At 42.0% G+C, this 16,600-nt stretch overlaps 1 protein-coding gene across 2 annotated transcripts in view; it reads left to right on the top strand.

The window, feature by feature from the left end:
• Window positions 1-16,600, top strand: part of LOC122812915 — a 739,345-nt gene that overhangs the window by 254,365 nt on the left and 468,380 nt on the right. For both annotated transcript variants that reach the window (XM_044084968.1, XM_044084969.1), the window contains exon 4: window positions 182-338. In XM_044084968.1, the coding sequence (XP_043940903.1) occupies window positions 182-338 (157 nt within the window). The remainder of the gene's footprint in view (window positions 1-181; window positions 339-16,600) is intronic.

The raw sequence follows: 16,600 nt of genomic DNA, 5'->3' as shown, positions 1-16,600 counted from the left end.
ATATGTAGTTGGGCGATATCTTGCAGAAGTTATTTCTATTCCTGATTGCATATGTCATACTTGGTGTTCTGCTTAAGTTGTGCAACCCTGTCAAAATAAGATATAGTACCTACAGTGCAGTTGTAACAAGCCTATTTGCTGTCACCTAACTAAATATGTTGCTTTTGTCACATTACTTTAGATTGACCCAGCTCTGCCTAGCATTGGAAAAAGCAAGCAATTGCAAGAAGGTGCTGACTGCTCAAGGAAAAGGAAGGCACTTCCTCAGGCAAGCTTTAAATAAAAAGCTCTTGGCTGTTGCCATCCAGCACTTGATGCATACTTCAAAACTACTAGAGGTATTGTTTCATATAACTTTTTAGTGACGCATTTTATTTCTTGAATTACAGTAATGAAGATAATGTTCAAATTTTACTCACCGTGTAGTCAGTGTGTGATGGAAGTAACGGGACCACATTTAGTTGCAATAATTAAGAAGTATTTAAAACAGGTTTTTTATTGTATGATTAAAATCTGTAAGATAATATTTTCTATTGTATGTTATATGTTATTATAGAAATATTCAAGTACAATCCCTTGGCTTGAGTCACCTGGGTGTGCATGTGACGTAGTACAGGTATAGCTTCTTTTTTTTTCAAGGAACATACTGGCCGGGCAGCCATCATAGGCTTATGTGGTGTCGTTGGAAAAAAAAAGAAAAACTTTCACACACAGAAGTCACCTACACAAGTGAGGGTATCCCAAGGTGACTACATTTTCTTATCTGTGCGATGTTTAATTTCTTTGTGTAGTCTTCTCTGTATGTATACAAATCTATACTCACCTCATTATGCTGGCACATAAGAGGTGGGCTTTGAGTTTTTCATACCAGAGAACTGTGGCTCTGTGTTACAGTGAAAACCACAAGCTTTAAACACACTAAGTCACACATTTCTGCATGAAAATCATTATTAATTCAGGTACATATAAACTCTGAAATATGTACTCTAGGAGAACAGAAATTCATGCAAGCATGTAAAAATGCAAAATAATCATTTTTACAGAGGGGCAAGTCCTCCTGCATCCCTCATGTTCCTTACTTATATAATCTTACTCCAGGGTTACTTTATGTCAGGGAAAGAGCAATCATACAGCTTTTATTCTTGGAGCAGAAGTGACATCAGTATTTTGAGCCTAAACACATTGCTGTAATAAGTACCAAACAATAATATTATGAACGAACAACACTTTGAACCAATTCACTCAAGCAAACAGAAAAACAAGCAGGTGCAGGAGATGCAGCTGGAGCAAGTCATTCTAAAGTGGGGATTTTATACAAGGATTATCTGCTTCACAGGGAGGGTGACAGACAAATTATAACAGAAGTGGGATAGATAGGGTGGAATATTTTTGTGCTGCAAGAATCAGACTGGGTAAACTGTTATTTTTCTTATGCCACCGTCCAGTATGTATATATGTATGGATGCAATAGTTAATTTATAATGTTCTCAAGGACTGGTTCTGTTTGTGTCAGAGTGAGGTTTTGTTCACACAGTAATATTTCTGATGAGCTAGATGTTTTAATAAAGCAGGAATTGGATGGAAAGTGTCAGCCTTCTCTCCACTACCATTTGGAGTAGGACAAGGCTCGAGAAGGAAGCTGATCATGACAGTAAAACAATAGTCAATTCCTCCCTGGTTAGATCTGACCACAAACTAATCACCATGCAAATCCACATCTCACCCAGCCCACACCCCCCTGCAAAGGTATCCTCCATGAAAAACTTCTCCAAAGCTGACTTTGGACTCCACAAAACAGAGGTGGCTAACTTCACAGCACCCATGCCAATGGAAAATAGAAGCATGACTGCCAAATCATACACGTACATAAATGCATGGAACTAGCCATACCCAACAAAAACAAGACGCTCTCCTCCAAAAAAAGGAACCCAATGTGGTGGTCCCCTGCCATTAATAAACTCTACAACAGAAGGAAGAAACTGTTGCAGAAAAAGGTGAAGTCCCAAAACTGGAAAAATTCCCTTATTAGCCTCAACAAAAAGTTGAGATCCCCCATCCAAACCTCCAAATCCAGCTATGAGGGCAGAATTGCGGCAGATACTAAAAACAACCACAAAGCCTTCTATAGTTATATCAAGAATCTCCATGACAAAACCCATATTTGCTTTGAGTTACTGCACAATGGTACCTCCTATACTGAACCAACAGATATTGCCAACATACTGGCCAACAGATTCAGTGCCAACTTTACCCCCCCCAAAGGACCAATCTCAACACCAGAAGAATGTCAGGCACCCAGCATTACTGCAGCACAGGTTAAAGCTGCATTGTCCAAGGCCAAGAATACAGCTTCCATGGGACCTAACAATATCCCTGGCTGTGTTGTACATGAATTACAAAGTGAACTGGCACCACATCTGTGTGCCCTGTTCACTCACAGCCTCACCTCAGGCTTTGTCCCTACCAAATGGTGCACTGCTACAGTTGTCCCTCTCCATAAAGGAGGAGCGACTACAGACCCTGAAAATTATTGCCCCATTAGCCTGACGAGTCTGATATGTAAGGCTATGGAGTACATCATCATGGACATAATTAACAAGGATATAGGGAATCTCCAAACTCTAGATCCCATGGAATTTGGTTTTGTGAAAGGTAGATCATACCTGCTCAACCTGGTTGACTTCTTTGAGTTGGTCACCAGAGCTGTGGATGAGAGTAAGGCAGATCATACAACCTACCTTGATCTGGCCAAGGTCTTTGATATCATTCCTCACTCAGGAATTATTGATAAACTCACCAAACTAGGCATCAACCCCTATATGGTTAGGTGGGTTGCAAACTGGCTCACAGATATAACCCACAGTGTGAAAGTAGCGGACTCCAAGTCAGACTGCCGACCAGTCACGAGTGGAGTCCCACAGGGATGGGTCCTGGGGTCCTCTCCTGATTGGCATCTACTTCTCAGAAGTCCAGGCCAACACAGAGGGTCTCTGGCTGACCAAGTTCACAGACAACTGCAAGCTGGGAGCCATTATTAACTCCCAAGTGATGCAGACATCCTAAAGAAAGGCCTCGCTGAGATGAATGACTGGTGTCGAAACCATGGCCTTAAGCTTAATGCCAAAAAATACGTCGTCATCCCCTTTGGGAAAAACTCAGTTCCCACTAATTACCACATCGATGGGAGCCCACTGAACACTGAAGACGTTATAAGAGATCTGGGGACACAGGTTGACAGCAGCCTCTCCTTCGGCCACCACATTGCCACTGTGGTCAGAAAGTCCTTCTATGTGGCACATGTCATTACCAAGGGTTTTGCATCTAGGAAAAAGAGGTCATCATTTCTCTCTACTCTTCTCTCATAAGACCAATCATAGAGTATAATGCCCCATTTGGCATGTACCTCACTAGACACCTGCAGCAGCTGGAGAGGCCACAAAAGTACCTCACGAAGAGGATCCTAGGCCTTAAACACATGTCCTATACAGACAGACTAAAAAAAAAAACTCCAGCTATTCTGTCTCATATCGTATACTAAGAGGCGATCTCTGCTTGACTTACAAAGCCATGTCTGACCCAGCTCTGTTAGAAATGCTACATCTAAAGAAATCCCAATCCCTCCACACCACACGCTCCAGAGACCTCAACCTCACTACCACAATCAACAGAACATGCTGGAGGGACAGGTTCATAACCCATAGACTGCCCATGCTCTAGAATAGACTTCTCATACATGTCAAGCAGAGGACTTCACTGGCGCTCTTCAAGAGAAGTCTTGATGAGTGGATGGGAAATAGAAAGTTCACCCCAGGGATCACTCCAGTGGCTATACTTGACAGAGGCACTGGGAACTAACGTCGAGCGGCACAGTGCCAGGGCACTTATATGGGTTAGGCATTAAAGGCTCCAGGGCCATTAGCCTAGTACACACATATGAACCTATAATTGACCATCTGCATTTGCTGGTACTGTCACTATCAGACCCTTTTTCAGGAAGCTGATCCATTAACTTTGACTGGAATCCATGAAAATTGCACAGAGAGATAAGGAAATTATTGGCAAGACAGGGTTAGCTTCACTATGAAGGATGCTAATACTGGGAACAGACTAGGGTCAAGATTCATAGACAAGTTTTCACATTTGAGTGAGAACTGGCCATGCTCAGGCTGGAGCAGAATAGTAGTGGTTCATATCCCCATATTATATTACAGTGCAGTGAGCTCAAATATGCAATAGACTAGAAATGCAAATGAAACTGGGAAAAACAGTTTTATTTTTATATATATATATATATATATTTATATATATATATATATATATATATATATATATATATATATATATATATATATATATATATATATATATATATATATATATGTGTGTATTTATGGGTTCACTTTATAACATCGAAATACTGAAATGTGACATATATCAAAATATGTCGATGAAAGTTGTTAATGTGTTAATGTCGGGTTTGTTTTTTTTGTGTGGCGGTGCCATGTTTGGATGTGAAGTGTGTGAGCTTGTGTGTGTGTGTGTGTGTGCGATGAGTTAGAGTATATATATAAGTAGGGGGGGGGGGGGAAGGGGCTTCAGGGGGGGTGTATGTGTGTGTTGTGTGTGTGTTGTTTGTGTTTGTGTGTTGATGTTGTGTTTGTGTTGTGTGTTGTAGTGTTATGTGTGTGTGTGGTGTTTTGTTTTGTGTGGTTGGTTTGGTTTTTTTTTTTTTTTTGTGTTGTGGATTGGATTGGTTTTCGAGAGAAGATAGAAAAAATCGATTTCAGCATTTCGAGGTTATAAAGTGAATCCATATATATATATATATATATATATATATATATATATATATATATATCTGTGTGTGTGCCTAAGAATATGTAAGGGAATACATAGTCACAATTCATAGTTTTATGTGATGAAAACTGCACACTTGTGCACCTGACTATAAAAGGGTAACACAAACTGAAAATGACAAAGTTGTAGGTAGTGATGGAACTGTCTAGCAACATTAGTAGTGCAATGGTATACTGCAGTTCTTAGCACTACTGCTTATCTCCTCTGTATGCAGTGTTTTGCCTGATGCCAAAAAGAACATTACTTTCAGCAGTTTACATACCATAACTTCACCAGTCAGGATATAATTAACCACTTTAGACTAGATTAGGAAATTGCTCATGTGCTGCAGCCTGCAAGAGGTTCTTATCATGTTTTTAACCACATAATATGCTAATGAAGAGAGAGAGGCATAACCAAGTCCTTGACAGGGATGGGTATGGTAAGCTCTGCAGCAATATATTCTCCAGATCTATGACCTCTGCTAAGCACATAGTGACAGTGCAGTGTCATTTTTGCCATTATAATATCAGACTGTGTTGGGAAGTGCATGGTTGAGCTGCACTCTGTACCACATGGGAGGGAGAGAGGGTGGAGTGACTCACTATCATCATTGTGTGCACATGTTCTAGGTACACAATGTCACGTGTCTGTCTACACACACTCTGGGTAAAGGGAAAACATCACTGCAGTGGGAGATGGGAGTCTTGAGGTGATGGGTAATATGTGTCTCAGACAGATTTCTCCTTCGATGGGGGTGTGGAGCCACCACTTGACCATCACCTGCAGGCACTTCAGTGGCTTGTTGCAGTAGGACTTAGGGTCCTCCCTAGCAGAGATGATGTGTGACTGCCAATGGAAGCTGGATGTCATAGCTTCCCATAATGAGGGCTGACAGAGTCTGATACAATTCCATGGGTGTCATGGCTTTCCATGATGAGGAATGACAGAGTGTCTTACACTTCCAGACATAGGTAAGGATTGTCTATTTTGTTATGAGCCTCCCACGTGGTCACCCCTGGTACGTATCCTACCTCGACGTTGTACAATACTACCAGTGTGGGCAGTGATGGTGACACTAGAAATTCTGTATATGGAGATGGAGATGGAAGCTTTCTGTCCCACCATAGATATCGTAGGACTAATTACTACCATGTCCCCAAACTCCATGCCTTCACAGATGCTACACAATGCAGCAATCATCAGATTTTGCCGAGATGATACTTCAGCACATCTCTTGATTGATCCCAAGTGCTGCTAATATGTCATGGGCAAGCTGTGGCACATGATGACTTGAGGCACCCCTGGGAGGCAGTGCAGTTCAGTGGCAGGTATGCCCACAACAGACATAGTACCCTCATCTGCTTTTGCAGCCACTGCTGGGGGGTGTTGCAGATGCTCAGACCCATGAAGGACCCCCTTCTTCACTGGGGATGGTGATCACTCTGTACAGTCCCATGTTTATCTGTGGGAGATGCCATAACTTCACCCTGTACTAAGGGTGGATGCCCATCAAGGATGGAGAGATTCCTATTAGTTGATCGAGTTTTCAGAAATTCAAAATACATATTGTCGAGATGGTATGATCAAATTTCAGAAAACTCAAAGCTTTTGAATGGAGATTGCAGTACAGTGAGGATCAGGAAATTTACCGTTTTCCTCAATATAGTGCAATCTCGTTAGTATATGTAATTTGCAGGAGATGTGGGGTGCAGGAGGGCTTGCCCCCTGCAAAACCATAAAAAAGATAGATTTTTGTGTTTTTATTTATTTTTTTTATGTTCGCATTTTCAGAAATTCAATCATATCATCTTAACTATATGAATTTTGAGTTTCTGAAAACCTGATCAACTGACATAGATCCAGATGGAGACAAAAATTGCCACTGTTCAGCAGACTGTGACTCAGATGTTCTTCGTGTTTCACTGTTGCAGTCATTCCATTTGGGTAATCTGCTGGCAGGTTGTCCTCAGTCAGCCTGATTAACAAAGTCTTGGGTCCTGCGTCAGTTGCTGCCCCTTCTACCATGACATCAGGTCTTCAGGGGTATAAAGCATGCAGCCTACGCCATTACATCAGTCTTTCTTGCCGCGCGGTGCCCAAAGCAAAAGCAGTTCGCAAGTGCCGGTTGGCCAAATCCTGAAATTTTCGTTTTCGAGTTTCAGAACCGAAGTCTTCAACTAAAAAGCTAAGTACCCCATTGGGGAAACCTTTTCTTGCTCCTTACCAATGTCATTAAAAGTTAATAATTGCATTACTTGTGGGAAGCAAATACCTCATAAGGATTTTCATTTGTACTGTATTCCTTGTCTAGGCCCTGACCACAATGTACCTTGCTGGCAGTTTTGTGCTAAATTTAATCAACGCACTATTAAACGTTGGTATATTCTTCTTTCTAAATATTTTGGCTCACACTTTAATTATCCAGAAATGTTGTCGGTTAGCAATCCGACTACCAGAATACCTAAAAAATGCAAAGAAAAAGACAGAGACAGGCTGTCGATGTCCAAAACTGATGACGACACTTCTCCTAAGCCAGTCGCCAGTTCGCCGGTACTCAGTGAGGCGCTTTCGCAGCCCCTGATACCCACTACTTCTGATTCGCAGGCGTCTACTGAGACCCATTCAAAGTCCAGTATGCCACGAGATGCTTCAATTATGGAACCCGTGGATGTCTCTACCTTAGATGGGTCCAGAGCCGCTGTGCAGGCACCGACTTCTGAGGGTGTTTTCAGGCCTACAGATTTGTATATTAGACCGATGCCATCTTCAAAACTAAGGCCAAAATCAAAACCTATGTCTAAAAAACCAATGCCTGGTCCACATGTGCAGGCCCCTATGCCTAAGAAACAAATGATTAAAATGGCTGAAGATTTAATTACTCTGATCGGGGTAATCAACCCCCCCCCCCTTCTAAGAGGCCTAGGCAAGACATTGATTATGAATCATCTGAACATGATTCTATTTCTTCTGACACTTCTAATGAACAGGATTTGTCTATACCTACTTATGAGGACTCTGATGCAGAAGATTCTATTCCTTCTGCTTCTCCTCCTGAGGATTTTTCTTTTGGGGAAACTTTACATACCTTAAGGGAACATTTTCACTGGGAAAGTCAGGATTTTTCTGAATCTAAAAAGAGACTTAGGGATTTTCTTCTTCTTCCTCAGCATAGGCCTTTGGCGATACCTCCTGTTCTAGACATTGTTGATGATGTTTTTTTCAGAATCTAGTATGGCTCCTGAGTCTCTGCTGCCAGCTCCTTGTAAGCCAGACAGATACTACAGGGTTCCTGACTCTCACAAATTCCTTTTCAAAAATCCTATTGCTGATCCTGAAACTATTTTGCAGGGTCCCAAGGGCATTAAGGCTTCTACTGCTAAAAATCCTACCCCTTCTGATAGAGATTCCAGGGCACTGGATAGATGGGGTAAGAAGGTTTACACTTCTGTAACCTTGGCAATCAGGGCTTTAAACTGTCAATTTCATATGCTTAAATATCAACAGCATATCATGGGACTGCTTGCACAGAAAATGATGTTAATTTCTGACTGTGTGGAAAATAAAGATTTACAGGATCTATTGCATTCAGCTGAACAAGTTGGAAAACATACTTTGCAATGTGGTTTTGATTCTTTGGAGGCCTTATGCAGGGCTGCTGTAACTGGGTCTGTGCTAAGAAGGCAAGCTAGGATCAAGGAGAAAACCCCGCCTGATCATGTTAAAGCAAAATTGTTGGATGCTCCTTTACAACAGGACCGTCTCTTTGGTAATAAGGCTGAAGAAGTTTTAAAAAAGATGGAAGATAAGGTAAATCTATGCAGACTGTGAAAGATTTCTTACAAGTGCAACCTCCAAGATTTAGTAGGCACTGGCCTACTAAGAACTGGTCCTTTCCAGTCCCTTTGAGAGCCAATCAAGTCAAACCCAGACATTCCAAACGCTCCAGGTTTCAGTCACAAGGGACTTTTAGAACAAAACAATGGGGTGCCTCCTCCAAATCTGGAAACAACAAGACACCTCCCTATGTTAAGCAGTCTCAATGACTTCCCTCTACACTTGCCAAGCACTTACCTTTTAGCTGCCCCTTTGGGGGGAAAACTGGCACTTCATGCAAGAAACGGGCAACTTATAACCTAGGACAAATGGGTTTTAAATATAGTGTCCCAGGGATACAGATTTCATTTCCACATGTTGGCAATCCCAAACAGATGGCCAGACCTGCCCCCAAATCAGTGGGCAGAGGCCCAGAAACAAGTACTGTCCATCATGAACATGGGGGCTATTTAACCTGTACCAGAAGAGGAAAAAGGACAAGGTTTCTATTCAAGACTTTTCCTGGTATCCAGAAAAGACAAATCATGGTGTCCAATTCTGGACTTATCTACTCTAAACACATTTTTGGACATTCCAAAATTCAAGATGCTGACTCTTCAATAGTTACTTCATATGCTAGGCAAAGATGCCTGGTTGGTCACTCTAGACTTAGAGGCTTACCTGCATATCCCAATCAGGGAATCTTGCAGAAGATACCTCCGCTTCAAATCAGTCTACTTGCATTACCAGTTCTCTGCACTGCTCTTTGGCTTATCTACTGTGCCCAGGGTCTTCACAAAGTGCCTGGCTCCAGTAATTGCATTTTGCAGTCAAAGAAATATTCAGATATATCCATACCTGGACGATTGTCTAATTCAGGCAGAAAACAGGGACATTCTTCTAAAACATCTGGCATTTGTAAAAAAAGGTTCTAACTTGTCTAGGGTACACTATAAATGAAAAAAAAAATCACAATTGGTACCCTCTCAAAAAATTACATTCCTGGGTGCAAGCTTGAATAAAACTGTCCAGATGGCTTACCTTATGCCAGAAAAGCAAATTCATTTGGTAACTTACTTCAAACAGGTAGCCACAAAAACTCTGCTGTCTGCAAGACAAATTCTGCAAGCCTTGGGGTTCATGGCCTTCTGTATTCTTCTAATTCCATATGCAAGACTGCATATGAGGAAACTTCAGTGGTACTTAAAAGTTTATGGAGTCAACATTGTCATAGCCTGGAAACAATGATTCCTATCATACCTTACCTGCAACTAGAGTTCCTATGATGGACAGAGGCCTGTCACCAAAACAAAGGACTGTCATTCACTCCACCCCCTGCCACTCAAACCCTAACTACAGATGCATCAGACTATGCTTGAGGGGCTCATCTGGCAGGGAAGTGCATTCAGGGCAAATGGAGCCCAAATCAAATGCACCTTCATATCAATCAAAAAGAAATGCTAGCTGTACAGAATGCACTGACAGCCTTCAAGAACTAACTTCATCCAGGACAATTAATGGTAAAGACAGACAACACCACAGTTATGTGGCACATAAACAAGCAAGGGGGTACACACTCCTACCCCCTTTGCAGGCTAGCCATGGCATTGTGGAATGCGGCCTTTACCTATCAAATACAACTACAAGCTCAATTCCTGTCAGGAAAGCTGAATACTCTGACAGACGAACTAAGCAGAAATCTCATGTACCCACACGAATGGAAACTGGAACCACGGATTTTCAACAAGTTGACACACAAATGGGGGAGTCCAGACACAGATCTTTTTGCCTCACCCCAGAACTATCAGTTGGACAAATTCTGCACAAGAACTCATCACATAAAAGCCTGGAAAGTGGATGCTCTATCCTTCAGCTGGAAAAAAATATCAGTCTATGCCTTTCCCCCTCTGCCTCTGCTCTCCAAAGTTCTACTAAAAGTCAATCAGGACAAACCAAAAATGATTTTGATTGCTCCAGACTGGCCTCGCCAATACTGGTACCCACTCCTGCGCAATGTGTCACACCTTCCATCGTGGCACCTGCCTCAGACACCTTACTTACTGTCTCAGCAGAACAACCAAATTCTGCACACTCAGCTCCAAACTTTGAATCTTGCAGCGTGGCTAATCACGTAAATTTACCCTTAGCATCTCTCAGCAAACCTGTGCTGGATGTCATTTTGGAGGCAAGAAGGCCTAGTACTAGAAAAACCTTATACAGATAAATGGAAAGGATTCTGTGCCTGGAATCAATCACAAGGGATAAGCACAGCAGTACCCAATATTCCTCAGATTTTACAATACTTAACTGACATGCTTCACAAGGGCCTGTCATTTTCTTCCATAAAAATCCATGCCTCAGCTAATTCAGCTCATGACAACACAGAACCTCCCCTCTTCTCTCATCCTCTGCTAAAGCAGTATCTCAGAGGGGCAAAAAACTTAAGACCACCCAGAGAGCTCCAACCCCTGCCTGGGACCTCAACTTTGTATTAGAAAAACTCACTCTCCCTCCTTTCGAGCCAGCTGCTAATGCAGACTTAAAATTTCTATCCTGGAAAACAGCTTTCCTTTTAGCAGTCGCTTTAGCTAGAAGGATTTCCGAATTACAGGCTCTTATGGCAGTGGAGCCTTTCATCATTTTTCATGTGGACAGGGTGTCTGTCAGGACCAATCCATCCTTCATGCCTAAGGTGGTATCCAGTGTGGCTCTTAATCAGACCATTCATTTGCCAACTTTCTTTCCCAATCCACAGAACAAGGGGGAATGGATTCTGCATTCACTGGATGTACACAGACAACTTAGATGTTACCCAAACAGGACAAAAACTCAAAGAAAATCTGAACAACTACTGGTGGCATTTGCTGCAGGGGCAGAGGGAAAGGCTATTTCAAAGCAGACTATTTCCAAATGGATAAGCCATTGTATTCATTTCTGCTATATGCACCATGGTAAAACTATCCCTAAGGGGATCAGATCTCATTCCACCAGGGCTGCATCTACTTCTACAGCTTTTCTCAGATGTGTTCCTATCAGAGACATTCTAGAAGCTGCTACCTGGAGCTCAATTCATACATTCACCAAACATTGCCATTTACCTCTCTTCTATTAATCCAGAGCTGGCTTTGCCACTGCTGTCCTGCAGGGTCTTATAGCTGGTCCTAATGCCATATAATTTCCTCCACCATACCATAGCTTTGGGAATCTACCCAAATGTAATGACTGCAACAGTGAAACACAAAGAACATATTATAATTGTGTACACTTACCATAAATGTAGATGTTCGAGTGTATTCACTGTTGCAGTCGTGGTTACCCTCCCTCCAGCCCCCTTTTTTTCTCTGACTATGCCTATACTTTCTTTCACTATGCTTATAAGCCCTTTTGGTGTATTTGCTTTTGGGATTGGAGGTATATTTTTTGTGTTTTTACTTTTATTTGCTCCCCATTTGGGGAGCACCTGACATCTGGGGCAAGAAAAACTGATGTAATGGCATCGGCTGTATGTTTTATACCCCTGACAACCTGACGTCATGGAAGAAGGGACAGCAACCGACGCAGGACCCAAGACTTTGTTAATCAGGCTGACTGAGGGCAACCTGCCAGCAGAATACCCAAATGTAATGACTGCAACAGTGAATACACTCAAACATCTACATTTATGGTAAGTGTACACATGTACTGTATCTGTATCTTATCATCGTCAGCTTCTGCTTGACTACCAGTATCAACTTGTTGCCATACCCCAACCTCTAGAGGTGCAATTGTAGCAGTGATTTGCCCTGTGAACACACAAAAAAGACACACTGGAATGAGCTTGAGTACCATTGCAAAAGGTGTGCTCCTGTAGCATGCATACTGATAATGTTCTTACAAAATGTACCACACAGTCCCAACCTATACCTGCTGCCATTCACATGTGGCTGGATACTTGATGTAACAAAACATAGGCAACAGACACTGTGCTTGAACTACAGTCTGTATTTAGTACTAACCTGGTGCATTATCCACCAAAACACATGAGGGTGGGATCATCATCATGTCTGTTTCCAGATCTCCAGGGGATGATCCAAAAACCATTGTCCCACTGCAGGGAAACCACAATCTTCTCTGGCTCTATCAGACCATTTCCTTCTCAGTGACACCATGGTCCTCTCTGGCTCTGTCAGCCCATTGTCACCCTGTAGTAACACCACCGTTTTCTCTGGCTGTATTAGCTTGCTGCTGCTAGGAGGGCTCCCCATGGCTAACCTCTCAGCTGCAGTGAAGCATGCCTTTGTGTTGGCATAGCATAACATGTCAGTAACACACTTGTGACACTGCTGGAATGTCTGATTTGCACCCCCACAGCTTTTATGTAATGGACCACTGTTTGCCACTCCTTGTCTCATAAACACTGGTCAGCACCCTCTCTCCCTAACAGGCATTGTTCACGTGTCCTGTATGCGCCTGTAACATGATGTCATTTTTTGCCTTCCACCATGACTTTCAGCTATGCAAACACCTGTGAGGACATGTCACAGAACAATAGGCTGCATACCAGTGAGACAGTTAGAATGATAGCTACAGACAACGGAGTAACATAATCATACTGTACTATATTCACGAGGACAGCTATGGGGATATACCATATGACAGATGTAGGGACAGTTATGGGAATGCATACAGTAAGTATACTTGACATTCATTGGAATATATGCACACCCCATGGGGCCCATGCAGATTGTTAGGAGAAGCAACTGGGATATATAGGGTAAGGCAGTCATCCTTTCTGCCAACGTTATGGGGGAAATCATGCCAGTGACATGACCCCACCATAGTACAAAGGATGATGCATGCATCTAGGCATAGGCCTTACATACTCAGTACCATAGTCAGCTTTTATATTAGATAAGCCATACCTTCACCCACCATAGGTAGTGACAGGTATGTACAGGAACAGGTTTCTAATATCATGGGCTGATTTGCTGCCAGTGTGATCTACATATTGTTTATCTATGCTGGCATAAATACTCATATTTGTTATGTGAATTCCTTTGCAAGATTCGCATCCTTAGAAGGTGAACAAAATCAACTTGTGGTATACTGTCAGAGTACTATGTATCTCCATGGAGCTCCCCATAGAATCAGAAAATGCTGCTTTTTCTGTAACCAATTGCCTAGACGTTGAGTATGTTATCTCATGTCTGCATGGCCTTGCATACAAAATGGTGGCACACCTCTAAGCAGTAGAGTTTTATACCTGTTTATGCAGTACATGGACAAATTAGGTCAGGCTTTGTGAATGTCTGTGAATCATTTTATTTGGCTGCCACACATCTGCAATTTAAAGAGCAGCTTACTGCCTGTGTTCACTTCTGACATCTCATGGCCACAGCCCCATGCAGGAAACCTGTACACATATGCGCATTATGGTACTTTGCAACTACATGTTGTACTGTTTTAAATTCAGAAATTATTGAACAAGCATGATTCAAAGGCTTTTTTGTTTGTTTATTATGAATGTGACACCATTTTCAGGGGGATTCAGAAGAATGGCAGTTTTCATTTATGCCTATTGGAGCTGCATGGTGCATGAAGGAAATTAAGGTTATGCTCCATCTCTTTCACAGTTGCTTCAGGGAGCATGTCCTGGTCCCCTCTGATGGTGCTTTCAAAAATGTTAATATCTGGTATGTCAAGGTGCTGACTGCAAGCATCACCAGTAGGGGTAAACAGTGAAGACATTGTTGTGGTAATCTGTTATGAGGTCATTTATGCTATACTATCTCACAGTGTTTGCACATTACCTGGTGTGTTCCCATATGTAACTGTGATTTCCTGTCTAAGTATGTTAACATATGTGCCAGGAGCACACACTTACCTGCTGCCTGTTGCACAGCTATAGGCAGATGTACCTGTCAACCTCTTAGAGTAAGAAATCTGAACAAAGCCATAAGTAAAAGTGGGACAAAGGCCCAAAAATAGGGACGTTTTTTAACTATTGCTCTTACAAACTTAGAAAGCTGACAGAAGAACAGGTTTTGCATTAGCATGAATTTTTCTGAAGGACACGAAGTCTAAAACTCAAATGTCTGTCATTAATTTCTAACGTCAATCTTTAATGACAATTTTATGAAAAATGGACCAAAAATATGAGGCCAAAATCTGGACATTATGCGAAAATCTGTACAGTTGAGAGGTATGTCGGGACATATGTATGGGACCATAACATATCTATTGTAATGACATCTTACCTTAATTATGCGAGGAACATGATTATCTCCATACCTGGGAAAAAGGAGGTTAGGCAAAATCACCCTAAATGATTCTATAGACAGTCCTTGTTGCTGAAAGGTGTTTGTCAAGATCATCTTAGGAAATCTGTATGGACTGCTTTGTGGATCTTTTGTGTCAGGCAGAGGTAGTGGTGGTACTTAATGTAATACATCAGAGATATTTAGTGTTAGATTCTGCACAGATCTATTATGAGGTCATTTATGCTATGCCATCTTACAATGTTTGCACATTATCTGGTGTGTTCCCATGTGTAACTGAGCGATTTCCTGTCTAACTATGTTAACATATGTGCTAGGAGCACTCACTTACCTGCTGCCTGTTACACAGCTATTGGGACATATGTGTTGGACTGTACCATATGTCTACTGTAATGGCATCTTATCTTATGTCACCACAATTCCTTGATGTGCCCTTTCTCCTTAATTGTGAGAGGAACATGATGGGTAATTATGTCCCCTCCCTCGGGAGGTAAGGTATGCTTATGGCCAGCCACAGTTAGTTGTACTCAGAAATACTGACCTATGTTTTAAATATATTCAGTCCATAGTCAGGATAGGTTCCCTTATACAAACTTCTCATTATGTCTCCTCATTGCAGGTCTGGTTTATAGATTTGCACAGCAGGTACCTCAATTACATCTCGCCCATGCTAAGCCTGCAGCTACTGAAGAGTGTGCCGATAGTGAGGCTGGAAGTGCATCACTGCTGGTGGTCCTGGCACCTAACTAGCAGATAGTCCAGTACCATTGCTAGAGATGGCCCAGCTGTAGCTAGAGCAAGGCCTTGAAGCTACAGTGGAGAAAACAGTGGGCAAATATATGGTCCAGATGGAGAACCTTCTGGAGCAGATAGCACTATTGAGGCACCAGGAAAGGATTTAGCCCATGTCATCATCCATCCTGATCCATCACTTGTAGATGGATCACTGTAATATCCCTCTTGGTCAGGGTATTAGATGACACACTTCTGTCCATACTCCATTTTGTTTCCAGCCATGTGTAACCCCCCATCCTCTTTTTCATGGATCATACCTTGTTCAACCATCCCAATCTTCATATGTCTTCTCTGTATTTTTCTTTTCATCTCATGTGTCCTAACCTAGCATTTGCATATCCATCCATTCATTGTCTTTGCTGCTCTGTAAATGGGTATATATCTGCCCTGGGCTCAGTCCTACCTCTTTTCTTATCTCACCTTCTCTTTCACACTTCCTCTTTTCCTCCCTCTATATAAAGCAAAAAATGGAGATCTATCCCCACAAATAAAAAAAATGTTGCCTTGCCTCTCCTCCATCCTGCACATTTCTATATGCTGCCCTTCTTTGTGACTCTCTGCTTTCCTCTTTTTCCTACTTTCCTGTCTTCCCCTTTCCTTCAGTTTTATATCTCTGGTGGGTATTCACATATGTGGACACCATAGCACTGTAACTGCAAATACTGAATCTCTGTATAGCTTTCTACGGCACTTTGTGCCTTCCTACAAAGGGGGTTTACAACATGTGAAGCATAACTAATACATGCACTGCTTTATTTTTGAGATGTAATGGTCTGTTAGTATATGTTTTCAGTTCTTGGGAAATTGTGACACGCAAATCTTGTATAAATAAATAAATAAATATTGGAGAATGTGGCACATGACCATCCAATCACTTGCACCCTGCATTTTTGTGT

This window comes from Protopterus annectens, chromosome 10.part0 (assembly GCF_019279795.1).
Source record: "Protopterus annectens isolate FY-2018-M chromosome 10.part0, PAN1.0, whole genome shotgun sequence".
Classification (NCBI taxonomy): Eukaryota; Metazoa; Chordata; order Ceratodontiformes; family Protopteridae; genus Protopterus; species Protopterus annectens.
Note: the sequence above shows the minus strand (reverse complement) of the source record. Positions and strands in the feature narration are given on the sequence as shown.